The sequence below is a fragment of the Balaenoptera musculus genome, chromosome 1 (assembly GCF_009873245.2).
Source record: "Balaenoptera musculus isolate JJ_BM4_2016_0621 chromosome 1, mBalMus1.pri.v3, whole genome shotgun sequence".
Taxonomy (NCBI): Eukaryota; Metazoa; Chordata; class Mammalia; order Artiodactyla; family Balaenopteridae; genus Balaenoptera; species Balaenoptera musculus.
This window is the reverse complement of record NC_045785.1, coordinates 814,038-834,812: the sequence shown is the minus strand read 5'-3', so window position 1 is coordinate 834,812 and position 20,775 is coordinate 814,038. Positions and strand designations below refer to the sequence as shown.

General features: G+C 48.6%; 1 protein-coding gene across 1 annotated transcript in view; it reads left to right on the top strand.

Annotated features, from left to right (window-relative positions):
- CFAP74 (cilia and flagella associated protein 74) overlaps positions 1-20,775 on the top strand; it is an 81,517-nt gene that overhangs the window by 32,336 nt on the left and 28,406 nt on the right. The window contains exons 13-19 of the mRNA XM_036868970.1: positions 43-198; positions 1,210-1,383; positions 1,702-1,820; positions 5,863-5,929; positions 6,322-6,411; positions 14,580-14,744; positions 15,810-15,972. Coding sequence (XP_036724865.1) covers positions 43-198; positions 1,210-1,383; positions 1,702-1,820; positions 5,863-5,929; positions 6,322-6,411; positions 14,580-14,744; positions 15,810-15,972 — 934 coding nt within the window. The remainder of the gene's footprint in view (positions 1-42; positions 199-1,209; positions 1,384-1,701; positions 1,821-5,862; positions 5,930-6,321; positions 6,412-14,579; positions 14,745-15,809; positions 15,973-20,775) is intronic.

Below are 20,775 nucleotides of genomic sequence, written 5' to 3'. Positions count from 1 at the left end.
GTTTTCTAGAATAAGCTGTTGCGTTCCTCTCCCCAACTCCAGGAGGGCAGGTCTGCGTTACCCCAAGCCTCTCTGCTGGTGAAGGCCGTGTCCAGTGAGTCCGTCCAGGCGGACAGGGGGAGCCTTGGCCGGGCAGAGGAGACACTAGCTCAGCCGGAGATCCCCGGGCTCTGGAAGGAGGACTACAAGCCGTACCAGGTAGCCCCTCGGACACGCGGCCACATCTTTTCATCCGTCTCCCACGTCTCCTCCCTGTCCTAGCGACCGTGGCAGCCCCCCTCGCAGGGGCTGCTCTGCGGTTCCTCCCAGCCACCTCCCTCCCAAACAACCACAGGGCCGGTGGTGGCCACACACAGAGGGATGCAGGCAGGGGGCTCGAGGGGTGGGGGCCAAGTCCCAATTCTCCAGCTTACTACTGGGGAAGTGTGTTGCTAGAGAAAGGCATGAGTTCCAGAGCACTGGTCGTCCTGGTTCTAAAAGGGCGGGCACAGCTCTGGGAGCCGAGAAGTTAGCGAGTGTCCACTGCATGCGGCAGGACACAGGCTCTGGCCCTGTCCCTGCACTGGTCAGCCAAGGCCCGCAGCCACCTGGGAGGACATCGCCCGCCCTTGGTGTGTGTACAAGTTGGTTCCCATTGCTCTGAGGGCAAAGCCATTTTGGTTCCGCTGGTTCTGAGGAGGCCTGCCGCTGCTCTGCTCAGGCCCGGCCACTCCCTGGGGACCACCGGTCAGCAGGCCGGCTCCCACCCAGGAGAGTGAGGCAGGAGGATGCCAGCCCCTGGGCCAGCAGGGGCACCGGGAGCCAGGGCCCCAGGGGGTCCCTCTTCAAGTCACTAAGCCGGTCAGGGAGGCATCTTTATTTTTGCCACTGAAAAAATGTTGCTTCCTGTAGAGCTTTTCAAGAACTTTCTCTTGGCCTGATTTTAAAATCTAGAAAATGCTCCTCTGCCATTATTTCCTGGAAATCCGCCGGATCTTGGATGGTCCTGCTCGGCCCCTTGTTTCTCCCCTGACCCTGCCATAGCCCCTCCCCCGCCTTGCTGGTGTCCCCACCCCGCCTCGGGCATCGCACGTTCACCCCACCCCACCCTGGCCCCGTGTGGCCGTGGTGGCCCCCAGCTCCGGGCTGTCCATTTCCTTTACTCCCCAGCTGACCTCGGAGAGGCCTGGGGGGGCTCCCGAGCCGGCCACTGTCCCCGCAAAACCGCAGGTGCCCAAGGAGGACATGGACCAGAAGCCCGCGGGTGGAACGAAGATGGACAAGGACGTCCTGGCGCGCACCGTGCAGCGGCTGCGCAGCGGGGTGATCCACAAGCAGGTGGCGTCCAGGCGCGAGTTCAGAGGGTGTCCCTTCAACAGCAAGCCCAAGCTCATCCACTTCAAGGTGAGCCCAGGGTCCTCGCCTGGGGCTGAGGGGACAGGGCCCGGTCTCGCACGAGGGGTCAGACACCAGCCCCAGGAGGGCGATTGTCCTGGGGGGCTGGGATGTCACACCTTCCTGGTCCCTCTGGAGGAACCAGGCGCCACCCGACCCTTTGCTGGGGAACCCCCACCTGCTGGTCCCCAGGAGACCGCTTCCTGCCCGAGGCGGGGGTCCTACGAGACCATGGAGGGTGTCCCCGTCTCCCAGGCGGGGATGTCAGGTGCCGAGAAGCATCCGCCAGAAAACTTGGAGCGGTAACTTTTTATCTGCTTTTCCTAGGACTTTGATATCGGGAAAGTGTACAAGAAAAAGATCACGCTGATTAACGCCACCTACATGATTAACTACTGCAAGCTGGTGGGCGTGGAGGAGAGCCTCCGGGACTTCATCCACATCGAGTACTAGGGGGTCGGGGCGGGGGGGAGGCGGGTGGCACATCGGGGCGGGTGCTTCAGTCCCTGCAACTGTTATCAGAGCCTTTTTATTTGACCCACATTTTGGGCACAAAACCTTCAGCTTGGGTCCCCGTGGGCATTTTGTAAAGTGGCTCCTCAGCCTTCCTGAGACCAGACCAGGTTTCCCTGATAAATGGCTTGATGTTTTCCCCTTCATTGTGTTTTGAGGTTGACCACTCTGGGTAAGAGTTCCCTGGAGGGCCTTGTGCCTTTTCAAGGTGAAGAAAAAAGCCATCTTTTATTTTGGGACTGTGTACTTTAACTCTGTATTTAAATTTCTTTTTCTTTTTTTTTAATTGTATCCAATAATTCTTTTTTTTTTTAATTTTTATTTATTTATTTATTTATTTATGGCTGTGTTGAGTCTTCGTTTCTGTGCGAGGGCTTTCTCTAGTTGCGGCAAGTGGGGGCCGCTCTTCATCGCGGTGCGCGGGCCTCTCATTATCGCGGCCTTTCTTGTTGCGGAGCACAGGCTCCAGACGCGCAGGCTCAGTAGTTGTGGCGCACTGGCTTAGTTGCTCCACGGCATGTGGGATCTTCCTGGACCAGGGCTTGAACCCGTGTCCCCTGCATTGGCAGGCAGATTCTCAACCACTGCGCCACCAGGGAAGCCCCTCTTTTTTTTTTTAATTGGAGTAAAATTGCTTTACAATGTTGTGTTAGTTTCCACTGTACAATGAGGCGAATCAGCTGCATGTCTACGTACATCCCCTCCCTCTTGGACCTCCCTCCCACCCCCCACCATCCCACCCATCTAGGTCGTCACAGAGCACCGAGCTGAGCTCCCTGTGCTGTACAGCAGGTTCCCACTAGCTATCTATTTTACACATGGTAGTGTATTTATGTCAAACCTAATATCCCAATTCGTCCCACCCTCCCCTTCCCCCCACTGTGTCCACATGTCCATTCTCTACATCTGCATCTCTATTCCTGCCCTGTAAATAGGTTCACCTGTACCGTTTTTCTAGATTCCATATATATGCATTAATATACGGTATTTGTTTTTCTCTTTCTGACTTCACTCTGTATGACAGACTCTGGGTCCATCCACATCTCTACAAGTGACCCAGTTTCGTTCCTTTTTGTGGCTAAGTAATATTGCATTGTATATATGTACCACATCTTCTTTATCCATTCATCTGTCTATGGGCATTTAGGTTGGTTCCATGTCCTGGCTATTGTAAATAGTGCTGCAATGAACATTGGGGTACATGTGTCCTTTAGAATTATGGTTTTCTCTGGGTATGTGCCCAGTAGTGGGATTGCTGGGTCATATGGTAATTCTATTTTTAGTTTTTTAAGAAACCTCCATACTGTTCTCCATAGTGGCTGTATCAATTTACATTCCCACCAACAGTGCAAGAGGATTCCCTTTTCTCCACATCCTCTCCAGTATTTGTTGTTTGTAGATTTTCTGATGATGCCCATTCTGACCAGTGTGAGGTGATACCTCATTGTAGTTTTGATTTGCATTTCTCTAATAATTAGTGATGTTGAGAATCTTTTCATGTACCTCTTGGCCATCTGTTATGTCTTCTTTGGTGAAATGTCTATTTAGGTCTTCCACCCATTTTTTAATTTGGGTTGTTTGTATTTTTTGATATTGAGCTCCACGAGCTGTTTGTATATTTTGGAGATTAATCCTTTGTCCGTTGCTTCATTTGCAAATATTTTCTCCCATTCTGAGGGTTGTCTTTTCGTCTTGTTTATGGTTTCCTTTGCTGTGCAAAAGCTTTTAAGTTTAATTAGGTCCCATTTGTTTATTTCTGTTATTTTCATTACTCTAGGAGGTGGGTCAAATGTATTTAAATTTTTACTCTGTTCCAGTGTTTCATGTTTCTTCCTTTGAGACCCCACTGATATCTGACGTGGGCCCTCTTTTGTGTCTGATTTTCTTTCTGGTCCCTGTAATCCTTCCTTCTTTCCTATTTTGTTTTTCCCTCATTTTTCATGTAACGACCATTACTGTGTCTTCTGTGGGACCCTCTTCTCTTCTGCTCCTTGAGCATTTTGCCCTTCCCGTTAAGAGTTTTTTCTCCTCCCCATCCTGGTTTCTCCAGCTTCTGTCATCAGTTTGGAGGTCCCGGGGGCTCTTGAGTTTCCAGCTCTGCACGGCTCCTGCTGTGAGCGCTGCAGCCTCCAAGGCCCTGCCCTCTGCCCCCAGGGGCCTTCCCGGGGCTGCTTCCTGAGTCCACGTCACTGACCACAGCTCTGGTCAGCCTCCCCGAGTAGGACACGCTGTCCCGTTCCGTGCCGACTGTGGCCCGGACGCAGGATCTGCAGAGGCTCACGTGTTTATCGCCCGCGTGTTCGCCACCTTCCAGGCATGCTGACAGCGGGGGGGGGCTTTCCTGTGTTGCTAGTTCTTCCTGTTGAGCTGCGGGTTTCTGGAGGAGTCGGCAGAGGCCCAGAGTCGGGTGGTCACTGTCACCTAGGCCACCCTGAGGCGCCCCTCCCCAAGCCTGGAGCAAGAATTTTTATCGGTAGCATTTCCTCTGACACTTTGAGGACCTTACTCCCCCGTCTCCCGTTTTCTGCTGTGGCTGTTCCGTCCGATCCCCTGTCTTTGTAGGTTATCGAGCTTTTTCCTCAGGTTGCCGTGAGCTTGCCCTCCCCTTGGGGTCCTGCGTGTCTACCACAGTGTGTCTGGTGTGGACTGATCTTTCCTAGGGCTGCTTAGAACTCCCTGTGCTTCCCGATTGGAGGGTTCAGCTCTTTGAACAGCTGTGGACACTTCTCTGCCCTGTCCCTTCAGGTGTCGCCTACCTCCCACCCTCACAGACCTCCCCTGTGCTCCGATTCGAACCCTGTCTATTCTGTGCCCCCCACACCTCCTGACGCCTGTCTCACATCCCCCCCGCCCCATCATCTCCCTGAGCAGGTTTCTCAGTGTTTCCTGGGGTCTGTCCCTCTGTTGACTACTTCTCTCCTTGGTCGTATCTAATCGGCTGTTGAAATTGCTTATTATGTGTCTAATTTCAGTTGCCGTATTTCTCATTTCTGAAAATTCTAAGTTCTTTTTCAGATCAGCTGGTATTTCTTGTTCTTTTCTCACGCCTGTAATTCTCTGCGTCTTTCTACTGCCTGACGTCCTTGGGAGTCTGGCCCTGCTCCTCGCCGTGTTTCGTGCTGGTCTGTGTGCGGACTTTGAAATCTGGGTTCTGATCTTCCCACGGCTGAGACTCCATCCTCGGGACTCTGTTAGTCTGACATCAAAATGCTTCCCTCCCAATCCGAGGAGTTTTGGATTTGCTTCTGCCTGGTGCCACGGGGACGCTGCCAGCCAGGGACAGATTTTTGTATTAAATTTTTAGCTTGTGTATTTCTATACAACGTACAATAGGTAAAATCCAACCTTGTGAAAATGGTCTTTGTGTTAGAAATTTTGTGGGGGCTTTTTTTTCTCACCCAAATCCAGACCAAGTCCCTCCAAGTGTCCCTGGGAAAGTGGGGCTGTTTCCTGGGTCTTTCACTGAAAGTGGGTCTCAGAGGGCTCCAGCTGAATGCAGGGCCCACAGTCCCAGCTCCCTGCCTGTCTCACACACCTGACCTTGATCCTAAAACCCTAGATCCTTGGTTCAGGCCTGGCACGTGTCCTCGGGGGAACTGTGACCACTGCTCACCCCAGAGCATCTGTCCCTCTGGAGTTGGTCCCTGGGAACTTGCCTCCTTCCTCCCTCCCTCCCTTCCTCCTCCCTCCCCCTCCCCCTCCCCCCTCCCTTCCTCCTCCCTCCCTCCCCCCTCCCCCTCCCCCCTTCCTTCCTTCCCTCAGCCCTTCACTCACACAGCCGGCACTCAGATGTTCCTTGAGCATCTCCTGTGAATTGAGTCCCGGCGAGGCAGCAGGGGCTCAGCACCCAGGACAGACGAGACGGAGGGTCCCAAAGCCCCGCCGGGGCGCCGGCTCTTTGGACAGTAGCTTCCAGCTGGGCTGGCTCCACGAAGGCAGGACGCTCACCTCCTGCCTTCATCATTGTGCCTGCAGCTTTGACCCCCCTGGTCCCATGTCAGCCGGCATGTCCTGTGAAGTGCTTGTCACCTTCAAGCCCATGGTGAGTATTGAGCCCAACACCAAGCCGTGGAAAAGGGGATTTTCTCACTCTGTCGCAAGAGGGTGGTGGGTGGAATCGGGGTCTCTGCTGCCCGCCAGGCTCCGCAGAGTGTTGTGATGGAGGAGGGACACACCTCAGAAGGGGTCACGCAGGCCCCCATTTGGCTGTTTTATGCCCAAAACATATTGGAATGTTCCTCAATGCTAGCAGGATGACAGGGCGGCTCCTCTGCGTCGCTGGCTGGCAGGTGTAACCGCTCGCGCTAGCGGGTCGAGTGGGGCGCGCTCCGTGGACCCCTCCCTCGGGCGGGGGGGTCGTGGCTGTGACCGCGGACAGCACATGTCACTGCGGGAAGCTGCAAACGTGGGTGGTTGGGTGGTTTTATTTTTTAGGTAAACAAAGATCTGGAAGGAAATGTCTCGTTTCTGGCTCAGACGGGCAAGTTTTCTGTTCCACTGAAATGTTCAGCGAAGAAATGCTCCGTGAGTTCTCGCCAAGCGTCCGGGTTGGGAGGGTGGGCGGCTGGAGCCTGAGGCGTCCAGTCTGGGGAGGTGGGCACCCGCGGCAATGCTGGAAACGTCCAGGCGAGTCCTGCGCTGGGTGGAGCCCAGATTGCAGGAACCCTGGGTCAGAGGAGACCCTGCTCCTCCTGAAAGCTCTGTGGGGTCCCTTTGATTCCTTTCTTTTTTGAGCTATAGTCGCCATGCTGCATCTTACATCCCCAGACCTTATAACTGAAGTTTGTGCCTTTGGACCCCCTTCACCCATTTTGCCCACCCCCACCCCTGCCTCTGGGAACCACCATCTGTTTTTGTATCTGTGAGTTCCACGTTTTTTAGATTCCACATATAAGTGCGATCATACAGTATCTGTCTTTTCTGCCTGACTTATTTCACTTAGCTCAGTGCCATCCAGGTTGTCGCAAATAGCAAGGTTTCCTTTTTAATGGCTGAATAACGTTCCATTTTATATGTACCACATTTTCTTTATCCATCCATCCATCAATGGCCACTTAGGTTGCTTCCATGTCTTGGCTTTTGTAAATAGTGCTTCAGTGAACATGGGCATGCAGACAACTCTTCCGATGATACTGATTTCATGCCTTTGGATAAATACCCAGAAGTGGAATTGCTGGATCATATGGTAATTCTACTTTTAATTTTTTGAGGAACCTCCATACTGTTTTCCGTAGTGGTTGCACTAATTACGTTCCCACCAACAGTGCACGAGGGTTCCCTTTTCTCCACGTCCTCGCCAACACTTGTTATTTCTTTCTTTTTGATAATAGCTATTCCAGCGGTATAAGGTGATAGCCCATTGTGGTTTTGATTTGCATTTCCCTGATGATTAGTGATATTGAGCACCTTTCATGTACCTGTTGACCATTTGGATGTCTTCTTTAGAAAAATATCTATTCAGTTCCTCTGCCCATTTGTAAATCAGATTGTTTGGGGTTTTTTTTGTTTGTTTGTTTGTTTTTGCTATTCAGTTGTGTGAGTTCTTTATATATTTTGGATATTAACCCTTTATCAGGTGTGTGATTTGTAAATATTTTCTCCCGTTCCATAGGTTGCCTTTTCATTTTGTTGGTGATTTCCTTTGCTGTGCAGAGTTGATTTTTTCTTTTAATTAAGAAAAATTTCAAAGTAATGAAGAGCAGAAAGAATAGTACAATGTGTATCCACATACCCACTTCCAGAGTCCAGTCATTGTCAACATTTGCCGCACTCGCTTCAGTTGTCTACCTGTCTGTTTTTGCTGGCCCATTTCAAAGTGAATTAGCAACATCACAACGCTCAACACCCATCCTTATAAAATGTCAGCATGCATCCAGAATAAAATTAACCACATTCCTAGCTATCACCTATCACCCAGTGCACATTCAAATGTACTGAAATGTCCCCAAACCAGCTTTTATAACTGTGAGTTTTTAAGCTGGGATACAGTCAAGCTCACACATTGCATTTGATTATTAGGTTCTTAAGTCTCTTTTTTTTCAGGCTTTAGTTGTGGTAAAATACACGTAGCATAGAATATACCATCTTAACCATTTTTAGGTGCACAGTTCAGGGGTAGTAAATACTTTCACACTGTTGTGCAGCCCTCACCAGAACTCTTCATTTTGCAAAACCGAAGCTCTGTCCCCATTAAACACTCCCTCCAGCCCCTGGCGTCCTCCATTCTGCTTTCTGTCTCTACAAATTTGATGACTCTAAGTACCTTATATAGGTGGAATCACATGGTATTTTCCCTTTTGTGACCAGCTTACTTCACTGAGCACAGTGCCCTCAAGGTCCATCCCTGTTGTAGCCTGTGTCAGAATTTCCTTCCTTTTTCAGGCTGATTGCTATGGAGGGCTTTGCTTCTGTCATTTTGCTATTTGTTTTCATTGCCGTATAGCTCTTTTGTCCCTCATTTCCTGCGCTACTGTCTTCTTTATGTTTAGTTGATTTTATGCAGTGAAGTGTTTAAATTCCTTTCTCATCTCCCTTTATGTATTTTCTTTGTGGTTCCCATGAGGATTGCATTTAACATCCTAGAGTTATAACGGTCTGATTTGGGTTTGTATTAGCTGACCTCGATAGCTTACGAAAACTCTTCTCCTTTACAGCTTTGCTCCCACTCTGCGCAGTCGTTAATGTCACAAAATTACATTTGTATAACTTGTGTGTCCAGTAACACGAACTAAAATTTTTAAATGCATTAGTTTCTTAAGTTATATAGAAAACAAAATGTGGAGTTACAAACCAAAGTTACAGTAACACTAGCTTTTAGACTAATAATTGCTTTTTTAAAAAATGTATTAGTGTTTTAAACCATGTAGGAACTAAAAGTGCAGTTACAAACCATTGCGACAGTGACACCAGCTTCCATAATTGCCCATGTGTTTCCCTCTGCTGAGCTTGGAGTTACTGTCTGGGGCCCTTTCCTCTCACCTGCAGGGCTCGCTGGGGCATTTCCTGAAGGCGAGTCTGTGGTGAGGAACTCCCGCAGCTTTTGTCTATCTGGGACTGTCTTGATTTCTTCCTCACTTTTAAAGGTTGTAGGATCTCAACTGACATTTTTCTTCCTTGAGCACTTGGAATAAATGGGCTCACGGCCCTCTCGCCTCCAAAGAGTCTGATGAGAAACCTGCCCATAATGTTACTGAGGCTCCTTGTGTGTGACGGGTCATTTCTCTCTTGCTGCTGTCAAGATTCTCTCTTTTTCTCTGGCCTTTAACAGTCCGATTATAAGGTGTCTCAACACGAGTCTCTTTGGGTTCATCCTACTTGGGGTTTGTTGAACTTCTTGGATGTTTATATCATACCTTTCATCGAATGTGGGAAGCTTTCGGCCATTATTTTTTGAAATATTCTCTCTGCCCTTTTCTCTCCTCCTCCTAGGACCCCACAATGCAAATATTGGCCCCTTGATGGTGTCCCACAGACCCCTCAGGCTTTGTTCAGTTTTCTTCAGCCTTTCTTCTTCCTGTTCCTCAGCCTCGATGACCCCACTGTCCCATCTTTAGGTTCCCGGATTCTGTCTTCTCCCTGATCAGATCAACCTCTGAATCCTGCTACTGAGTTTTCACTTCAGTTGTGTTACTTTTCAGCTCCAGATTTTTGTTGTTGTTGTTTCTTTTTAGGTTTTCTATCTCTTTATTGGTAGCTCCATTTTGTTCACACATCATTTTCTTGACTCCCTTCACATCTTCCTTTACCTCTTTGAGCATCTTTAAGACAGTTGTGTTAAAGTCCTAGTCAAGTAGACCTGCCATCAGGTCCTTTTCAGGGACAGTTTCTGTTGATTTATTTTTCCTTTGAATGAATCATACTTTCTGTTTCTTTATATGATTGTGGAGCACTGGACATTTGAATCTAATAATGTGGTAACTCTGGAAATCAGATTTTCCCCTTTCCCAGGGTTTGCTGTGTTTTGTTATTGTTTCTGTTTGTTTGCTTTTTGATTGCTGTCAGCTCTCTCTGTGCTGAGGATCAGCCTGAGATGTAACCTTACCGTCTTCCCAGGTCTTTTCTGAGCCTTTCCCTAGGCATGCCTGGTCACTTCCTGGTTTTCCCTGTATATGTCCTAACCTTTAATGTCTGACTCACAAATGAGGAAAAAGAGAAAAATGAAGGAGGGGATGAAAAAAAGTGTGCTGACCCTTTAAGTCCCCTCGAGTCACTTCAGGAGAGGGGGAGGGGCATGTGACAATGGGGCAGGAGCAGCAACTAAGGTAGTTCTATTTTTAATCATTTGAGGAACCTCCACACTGTTTTCCACAGTAGCTGCACCATCTTACATTCCCACGAACAGTGCACAAGAGTTCCAGTTTCTCCACATCTTCACCAGCACTTGTTGTTTTCTGGTTTTTTTTGACAGGAGCCATCCTGATTGGTGTGAGGTGGTATCTCATTGTAGCTTTGACTTGCATTTCCCTGATGATTAGTGATGTTGAGCATCTTTTCATGTGCTTGTTGGCCATGGGTATGTCTTCTTTGGAAAAATGTCTATTCAAGTCCTTTACCCATTTTGAATTTGGTTGTTATTTGTTTTGTTGTTGTTGAGTTTTAGGAGTTCTCTGTGCATTCTGGGTATTAACCCCTTATCAGATATATGAGTTGCAAATATTTTCTCCCATTCTCTGGGTTGTCATTTTACTCTATAGAAAATGTCTTTTGATATAAAAATTTTTTCAATTTTCATGAAGTCCAGTTTGTCAATTTTTTCTTTCGTTGCCTGCGCCTTTGGTGTCATATCTAAGAAATTATTGCCAAATTCAGTGTTGTGAAGATTTTACCCTTTGTTTTCTTCTAAGGGTTTTATTGTTTTAGGTCTTACATTTAGGTCCTTGATCCATTTTAAGTTAATTTTTGTGTATGGAATTAGGTAATTCGTTTGCATGTGGATATCCACTTTTCCCAGGACCATTTGTTGAAAAGACTGTCTTTTCCCCCATTGAATGGTCTTGGCACCCTTGTCAAAAGTTATTTGACCATATATGTGAGGGTTTATTTCTGGGCTGTCTGTTCTACTCCATTGGTCTATATGTCTGTCTTTATGCCAGTGCTGCACTGTTTTGATCACCGTAGCTTTGCAGTAAGTTTTGAAATGAGGAAGAGTGACTCCTCCAGCTTTGTTTTTCCTTTTCAAGATTGTTTGGGCTATTCTGGGTCCATTGCGATTCCATATGAATATTAGAATGGATTTTCCTGTTGCTGTAAAAAATGTCATTTGAATTTTGATAGGGATTGCATTGAATCTGTAGATTGCTTTGGGTAATATTGATATCTTAACAATAGTAAGTCTTACAGTCCATGAATATGGGATGTGTTTCCATTTATTTATGTCTTCTTTCAACAATGTTTTGTAGTTTTATTGTACAAGCCTTTCACCTCCTTGGCTAAGATAACTCCTAAAAATTTTATTCTTTTTTTATGTCATTGTAAATGGATTTATTTTTGTAATTTCCTTTTCAAATTGTTCATTGTTCATGTACAGAAATGCAACTGATTTTTGTGTGTTGACTTTGTATCTTGCTACTTTGCTGAATTTGTTTATTAGATCTAACAGCTTTCTTGTGGAGTCTTTAGGATTTTCTGCATATAAGATCATGTAATCTGCAAACAAAGATAATTTTACTTCTTCCTTTCCAATTTGGATACCGTTTTTTTCTTGACTAATTGCTGTGGCTAGAATTTCTAGTACTATGTCGAATAGAAGTGGGGAAAGCAGGCATCCTTCCCTCATTCCTCATCTTAAAGTAAAAGCTTTCAGTATTTCACCATTGAATATTATATTTGCTGTGGGTCTTTCGTACTTGGCTTTTATTATATAAAGGTAGTTTCTTTCTATTCCTATTTTGTTGAGTGCTTTTATTATAAAAGGGTGTTGAATTTTGTCAGATGCTTTTTCTGCATCAATTGAGATAATCATGTGGGTTTTTCCCCTTCATTTTGCTGATGTCACATACATCATTGATTGATATTTTGACATTCAACCATCCTTACATTCCAGGAATAAATTCCACTTGGCCATTGTGTATATTCTGTTTGCTAATATTTTGTTGAGGGTTTTTGCATCAATATTCATAAGGGATTTTGGTCTGTAGTTTTCTTTTGTTGTGGTACCTTTGTCTGGCTTTGGTATCAGGGTTATGCCATCCTCCTAGAATGAGTTATGAAGTGTTTCTACCTCTTCAGTTTTTTTGGAAAGTTTGAGAAGCATTGGTATTCTTTAACTGTTTGGTAGAATTCATCAGTGATGCCATCAGGTCCAGGGCTCTTCTTTGTCAAGAGATTTTTTATTATACATTCAATCTTCTTACTAGTCATAGGTCTATTCAAATTGTCTTATTTCTTTGTGGTTCAGTGTTGGTAGGTTTTGTGTTTCTAGGAATTTGTACATTTCATCTGGGTTTGTTGCAGTTTGTTGGTACGATTGTTTATAGTACTCACTTACAATCCTTTTTACTTCTGTAGAATCAGTATTAATGTCCCCACTTTCATTTCTGATTTTAGTAATTTGAGTTTTTCTTTTCTTAGTCCATCTAGCAGAAGTTTGTCAATTTTGTTGATCTTTTTGAAGAACCAACTTTTGATTTCATTAATTTTCTTTATTTTTCTATTCTCTCTTTTGTTTTTCTCTGCTCTGATCTTTATTATTTTCTTCTGTCTGCTAGTTTTGGATTTACTTTGTTCTTTTCCTAATTTCTTGAGTAGCAAACATAAGTTGTTGATTTGAGATCTGTCTTGTTTTATGTTTGGTTTTGGTTTTGGTTTTGGTTTTTTGGCTGCACCATGCGGCTTGCGGAATCCTAGTTCCCCAACCAGGAATCAACCCCTGGCCCTCCACAGTGAAAGTTCAGAGTCCCAACCACTGGACCACCAGGGAACTCCCTGTCTTGTTTTTTAACGTGAGCTATGTAATGTAATGTAAGTTTTTTCTTTAATAAATTTATTTATTTTATTTAATTTTGGCTGCTTTGGGTCTTTGTTGCTCTGCACAGGCTTTCTCTAGTTGAGGCGAGCGGGGGCTACTCTTCGTTGCAGTGCAGGGGCTTCTCATTGCGGTGGCTTCTCTTGTTGTGGAGCATGGGCTCTAGGAGCACAGGCTTCAGTAGTTGTGGCACATGGGCTCAGTAGTTCTGGCTCGTGGGCTTTAGAGCGCAGGCTCAGTAGTTGTGGCGCACAGGCTTAGTTGCTCCGTGGCATGTGGGATCTTCCCGGATCAGGGCTTGAACCCATGTCCCCTGCCCTGGCAGGTGGATTCTTAACCACTGCGCCACCAGGGAAGCCCCTGTAATGTAAGTTTTTTAATGTAAGCTATAAATTTCCCCTTTAGCACCCCTTCCACTGCATCCCATAAGTTTTGGTATGTTGTGTTTTTGTTTTCACTCATTTTTATTATTTTATAACTTTTCTTGTGATTTCTTCTTTGATCCATTTGATGCTTAAAAGTGTGTTGTTTAATTTCCACAATTTTGTGAATTTTTCTGTTTTCTTTATGTTATTGATTTCTAACTTCATCCTGTTGTGGTCAGAGAAGATACTTTTTATGATATCTATCTTTTTAAGTCTATTGAAACTTAGTTTGTGGCCTAACGTATGGTCAATCCTGGAAAATGTCCTGTGTGCACCTAAGAATAACATGTGTGTTGTTGTTGGGTGGAGTGTCCTGTATACGTCTGTTAGATCTCATTGGTTTATTATGTTCCTAAGTCCTGTATTTCCTTACTTATCTTCTGTCTGGTTGTTCTGTTTGTTATCATGAGAGGAGGAGTATTGTAAAACTTTCTATTTCTCCTTCAATTCCATCAGTTTTTGCTTCATATATTTTGATAGTCTTCCACTGGGTGTGTAACTGACTGTACTTGTTATATCTTCTTGCTGTATTGAGTTTTTTATTAATATATAACCATTGATCTTTTTATTATCTCCATAGTTTTGCCTTTTCCCAAAAGTCATAGAATTGGGATCATACAGTTTGGAGCCTTTTTAGATCGGCTTCTTTCACTTAGATTAAGGTTTCTCCATGTCTGTTTATGGCTTGATAGCTCATTTCTTTTTAGCTGGCTTGACTTTTTTTTTTAATAAATTTATTTATTTAGGTATTTATTTTTGGCTGCGTTGGGTCTTCGTTGCTGCACGCGGGCTTTCTCTAGTTGTGGTGAGCAGGGGCTACTCTTCTTTGTGGTGCGCGGGCCTCTCATTGCGGTGGCTTCTCTTGCTGAGGAGCACAGGCTTCAGTAGTTATGGCTTGTGGGCTCTAGAGAGCAGGCTCAGTAGTTGTGGCGCACAGGCTTAGTTGCTCTGCAGATGCAGGATCTTCCCGGACCAGGGCTTGAACCCGTGTCCCCTGCATTGGCAGACAGATTCTTAACCACTGCGCCACCAGGGAAGTCCCTGACTTTTTAAAACTTGGACTCAGGTGCTCCCAAACTGTCATGATCAGTACACAGGTCTATGATTTCTGGGATGTGGATTGTGTCCTGGGTTGTGCAGAGGCCCTGCCTCCCCCCATGAGCCAGAGGCAGGCCTCACCCCTGAGCATGAAGACAGGGCCAGAGCTCCTGTGTCCCCTCAGGGGTGCAGGGTGACAGGTGGGAGAGGAGACCTTGCTGTGAGCCTGGTGTGGTCACCCTGGCTCACTCGGGGTCTTTTGGCAGCTGTCCCTCGACAAGGAGCTCATCGACTTCGGCAGCTATGTGGTGGGTGAGACTGCATCCCGGACCGTCACGCTGACCAACCTCGGGGGCTTGGGCACCAGGTTCAGGTTTCTCCTGGCATCAGAGTGCTGTGAGACGGACACGTCCCCGTCGGCCCTCAACACAGTGAGTGTGCTGCTGTTCCTGGCCGACGCCGTGACTGCTCAGCCGAGGGCAGCATGTGGCGTCTCCTGCCCCGAGACACAGTCCCACGAGTGTACAGGGGGCCACGTCGATGTGGCCGGGAGAAGGCCCAGCAGCGGGACGGCCTACAGTCAGTCTAGGTGGAAGAGATCTGTCTCCGTAAGGAGTGCACCTAGGGCAGCAGGATGCTGTCCCGTCACAAGTGTTGGCAAGGTGGTGGCCAAGTGCTCCAGGCCCTAAAGTCCCAGCCTGTGGGGACGGGCGGTCCAGCCCAGACACCCCAGGCTGAAAAGCACAGCAAACCCTGCCCCGCACCTGCACCTCTCCCAAAGGTGCGAGGGGGGCCCTGGTCCTCTCACGGGAAGGCTGTGCACGTGTGCTGCTGAGGAAGCAGAAACAGGTGGGACCCCATCAGTGGAGACAACTTCCAGCGCAGCCAGTGGACCCTGGGGGGGATTATTTGGGGGTGAGGACAAGCGCCTGGGCCCTCACGGCTCCCCGCGGGCACCAGCCCTCTCCTGGTGGGTGTCTGTCCAGCTGGACGGCAGCTCCAGCCAGGCAGTGCCCCGTGTGTCCCCCCATGGCCCCTGAGTTGCACGCGGCAGGCACTCGGTCAGTCTGTTGTGAGCCCAGGGGAGAGGACTGGGGGTCAGTGACCTCTGGGAAAGGAGCAGAGGTGGGGTTGGGCCACTCTCAGCCTGCTGGGATCTGAGCTGAAGCCAGGAGAGCTCGGGGCTGGAGCCTGGGGGGCCCAAGCCCACGTGGGGGAAGAGCAGGCGTCCTGGAGGAATTGGCTGTGTGCCCACATGCAGCAGGCTCCGGGACAGGGCCGAGGAGGAGCCCGCCCGGGCTAGAGGGGGCCTGAGCCCCGGACGAGCCCGGCACGGGTCGCCAGAGAGCTGTTGAGGGGTGGTGTGGGATCCCGCCGCCCCCAGCCGGGATCACAGCCTGGCTCTCAACGTGGCCCTCCCCAGATGGCGGGTCTGGACGGTTGATGGGAAAGGCAAGTGGAAAGTGCCAGTAAAGGTGTCACATTCTCTTTTTCAGAGCAGTAGCTTTACATATGAAGACAAAGGTTTTTACGATAAAATCGCCACCAGTTTTTCTGAGCAGCTGATGGAGGGCAATGAGTCCTCACCCACAGACGTGCCGAGCCAGAAGGAGTCCGGAAAGCTGGACGTGAAGGAACAGGAGGAGGGGCGCCCCATAGGTGAGCCGGGCCCGTGGCCTGCGCTCAGCACGCGGCTCTGGGGCACCTTGGCGGCAGGGCCCCGGGTCCCAGCCGTTTGATGGGCAGAGGGCCTGGCAGGCCGGGTCGGAGGGCCCCAGAGGGACAGATTCCGGGAGCCACTCCGAGCACGGTTGCGTCCGGCGAAGCCCGGTTGTGCCAGTGTGGTGCCAGTGTGGTGCCAGGGGTCTTGGCGGTGCAGAATTTTTCCAGGGCTCCAGTTTTAAGTAAGTAAGAGAATATTCATACGTATTTATATATTCAACTACATACTGGTTATGGAGTGGATTAAAATTTGCATCCGTGTTTAAGCTAACAGAAGACTTAAAGGAAATCCCCAGCTTTGGACCACCAGGCTGGCCACAGGGGGAATTTGCCCTCCTCCCGGCCCTTGGTGGTCCTTGTTGGGACTTCTGAGGAGCCCTGCCTGATGGAGGGAGGGAGGGGATGGGGAGGAGGTCTGGGGGCTCTGCTGATGGGGTCGCTGAAGGCCCCAGGCTGTCTGGGGCGGCCCTGAACTCCGTCTGGAAGTCAAGTGCGTATAACACGTGAGGACAGTTTAAAGAAGAGCCAGAGTGTAGGCAGCCCGAGCCCAGGCGGAGCTTGAGGAGGACGAGGGTCCGTGCGGCCGCCCTCGCTGGACACACCGCCTCCCCCCGGGACATCCCTCTGGCGTTGTCTTCAGCATTTCCTTGCCTCCCTTTACTTTTCCCATCCATGTTCACGGTGAGAAATGGCTGGATTTCTCCTGCGTCGGAGCCGCGGCGAGTGCATCCTGAGTTGTTTGGCTGCTGAGCTGTGTGGGGCATCCACGTGGACTGGGCGGGGGTCCTCCGCTGCGTGGCGGCTCATCACACGAACATGCCTCGGTCACAGGCCACTCCCACCGGCTCCCATCAGGGGGATTTCACGGCGTGGGCCGTGCGCGCAGGGGCTCAGGCGGCGTCTCCATGTGTGTGAGTCTCCCTGGGGCGCGTCTTTGCCGCATCGCGGGGGACGCGCGGCTTCACTGTTATTACTACGTCTGTTCTTGTCCCACGTGGCTGCAGCTGGGACTGCGCTACCCAATGCAGCTGCCACTAGTCACATCTGGCTATTCAGATTTCAATTAACCAAAATTAAGTCATAGGAGAATTTCGTTCCTCCTTCCCAAGAGCCACATTTCAAGAGCTCACAGCCACCCGCGGCCCGTGGCTGGGTCCCACTGGGCAGCTCCGTGGGGCCGGTCTGGAGGCCTGGGAAAGGAGGCTCCCGTTTGTACTCCTCACACCACCAGCGAGGTTGCCTGTCTTTCCAGGTGCCTGTTTACCATTTGTATTTTCTTTTGTATGAAATACCTGTTAAAGCTTTTCATCCACTTTTCTATGGGGTTGTTTGTCTTTTCTTATTTATTCATAGGAGTTCTTTCCAGATCCTGTATACTTAACCTTTGTCAGTTAGGAGGCTGCAAATATTGCCTCCAGGTCGAAGTCGTGGCTTGTCCTTTTACTCCCTTTATGATCTCTTTTCTTAAATCAGAGTTCTTAATTTTATTTTATTTTATTTTATTTTTTATTTATTTTTTTGGCCACGCCACGTGGCATGTGGGATCTTAGTTCTCCAACCAGGGATCAAACCATCACCCCTTGCATTGGAAGTGCAGAGTGTTAACCACTGGACCACCAGGGAAGTCCCAAAGTTCTATTTATTTATTTATTTCGCTGCGCCGGGTCTTAGTTGCGGCACGCGGGATCTTCATTGCGGCATGAGGGATCTTTAGTTCATGCGAACTCTTAGTTGTGGCATGCGTGCGGGATCTAGTTCCCTGACCAGGGATTGAACCCGGGCCCCCTGCATTGGGAGCAAAGAGTCTTAACCACTGGACCACCGGGGAAGTCCCAGAAGTCCCAGAGTTCTTAATTTTAATGTTTGCAAATCTACCCATCATTTCTTTTGAGGTGTGTGTTTTATGCCTTTACAGCAACTTTTCCCCTATCCCAAGGCCATAAGGACATAAGACATGGCTCTTACGTTTGGGTCTGTGGTCCAGCTAATTTCTGTGTGTGATGTGAGGTAGACGCCAAGGCTCTTCTTTTTCCCACGTGTATGTCCCATTGTTCCTGCAACGCGGGTTGAAAATACTTTCCTTTCCCTGATGGATTGATTTGTTATCTTTGTTGCAAATGGATTGAAAGTGTGGGTATATTTCTGGACTCTGTATGCTGATCAGTTGATCCATTTACCTCTCCTGACCCAGCACCGTCCATCTGGATTATTGTAGCTTTAGAGTTAGCCTTGAAGCCACGTAGTGTTGTCACCCAACTTTGCTCTTTTTTTTGGCAAGGTATTTGCTTTGGATATTTTAGGTACTTGCATTTCCATATTTTTGTTTTGTTTTGTTTTTGTTTTTGTTTTTTTTAAAATTTATTTTATTTATTTATTTATGGCTGTGTTGGGTCCTCGTTTCTGTGTGAGGGCTTTCTCTAGTTGTGGCAAGCGGGGGCCACTCTTCATCGCGGTGCGCGGGCCTCTCACCACCGCGGCCTCTCTTGTTGCAAAGCACAGGCTCCAGACGCGCAGGCTCAGTAATTGTGGCTCACGGGCCTAGTTGCCCCGCGGCATGTGGGATCTTCCCAGACCAGGGCTCGAACCCGTGTCCCCTGCATTGGCAGACAGACTCTCAACTACTGCGCCACCAGGGAAGCCCTGTTTTTTTTTTTAATGTATAAATTTGTTTATTTTATTTTTTATTTATTTTTGGCTGCGTTGAGTCTTCGTTGCTGCATGCAGGCTTTCTCTAGTTGCGTCGAGCGGGGGCTACTCTTTGTTTCAGTGCACGGGCTTCTCATTGCAGTGGCTTCTCTTGTTGCAGAGCATGGCTCTAGGCACATGGGCTTCAGTAATTGTGGCACTTGGGCTCAGTAGTTGTGGCTTGCAGGCTTAGTTGCTCCGCGGCATGTGGGATCTTCCCAGACCAGGGCTTGAACCCGTGTCCCCTGCATTGGCAGGCAGATTCTTAACCACTGCACCACCAGGGAAGGCCCTGGGGGACTGTTGATAAATGTTGGTGTGAACATGGGATGCAGGGGTACATGGGACCCCTGCCTCAGTATTTTTCTAATACTCCAGGAAAGCATCTTTCAAAAGACCATTTTTGTAATCTCACACGTGGCTTCAAGACCTACTTTAAATCTACAGTAATCAAGACAGTGTGGTCCAGATAAGGACACATGGATCAGTGGGTCAGAACAGAGGTTACAAAACGTGGAGAGAGGAGAGACGCTGGTGTGCACACAGGTGGTTCTGTTCCCAGGGGGACAGAGGGTGAGTGGGTGGGGCTCCCTCCTCACCTCCTCTGCCTCCTGTGCTGGCTCAGGGGGTCAGCTGGCCTTGACCCCCAGCACCACACGTTGGGAGGGGCCGCCTTCCGAGTGGAGTTTGGGCCACCCCCCACGGGAGGTTCGTGGGGGTCCTCACATCAGCTGTGCAGCTCCCCGCGTGGGCCTCTGAGACCTGCTGACCCAGAACCTTCCCCACGGCTGCAGCGTGGGGCACGGCAGGAGTGGTCAGAGCAAAGGGTCTGCCTCAGAGGGCTGCACACGTGGCGGACAAGTGCATCACGAGTATGAACTGCCACAGAGCAGAGCAGCAAGGAAGCAGCAGCATGGACCCCTTGCCCTTTAAAGGTGGCGAGGGGGTCACCTTGATAATTGAAAACCATCAGCCAGGGCTTCCCTGGTGGCTCAGTGGTTAAGAATCCGCCTGCCAATGCAGGGGACATGGGTTCGATCCCTGGTCCAGGAAGATCCCACATACCACAGAGCAACTAAGCCCGTGCGCCACAACTACTGAGCCTGCTCTCTAGACCCGGCAAGCCACAACTACTGAGCCTGCGTGTCACAACTACTGAAGCCCGCACGCCTAGAGCCCATGCTCCGCAACAAGAGAAGCCACCGCAATGAGAAGCCTGCATACCACAACGAAGAGTAGCTCCCGCTCGCCATGACTAGAGAAAGCCCGCGTGCAGCAACGAAGACCCAACACAGCCAAAAATAAATAAATAAATAAATTTATTTTAAAAAAAAAAAAAAAGAAAACCATCAGCCAGTCCCATGTGGGTCTGCAGCCTGGACCTGTGACCCCCTGCTGTCTCCAGCCGAGACTTTAGGGGAAGGTGGTCCCAGGTTGGAAGAGCTTTGGGGCCCAGCCACACAAAGGCCAACTCTCTCCGGAAAAGTGCAGCTTCAGCTCAGAACTCAAGGAGCTCCACAGATAAAGTGCCAGGAAGCACGTGCTCACAGTCAAAAACTGCTCTGCGTCTTCATTACAATACTAGCAGATGGATCCAGCAGGATGTGAGAAAGGATAATACATCATAAGCAAGTGGGGTCTGTCCTCCAAACACAAGGCTGGTTCAACATTCAAAAGTCATCCAATATTATTCACCATATCAACAGAAGAAGAAAAAACATTATGATTGTCTTAACAGATGCAGAAAAAGCTTTTGACAAAATTCCATATCTATTTGTGATGGAAGATCTCAGTGAACTAGGAGTAGAAGAAAATTTCCTCAACCTGATGATGGGCATCTTTGAAAAATAAGAAAGAAAAACTAACCCTAACAGTTAACGTCCTACTTGATGAAAGATTGGCTGCTTTTCCTGAAGGTTGGGAGTACAGCAATGTTCATTCACTCATAGCTATTCAGTGCAATAAGGCAAGAAAAGGAAATAAAAGAAATAAAGTTCGAAAAGAAAAAAATAAAATCAGCTTTATTCACAGACAACATGACTGTCTATCTAGAAT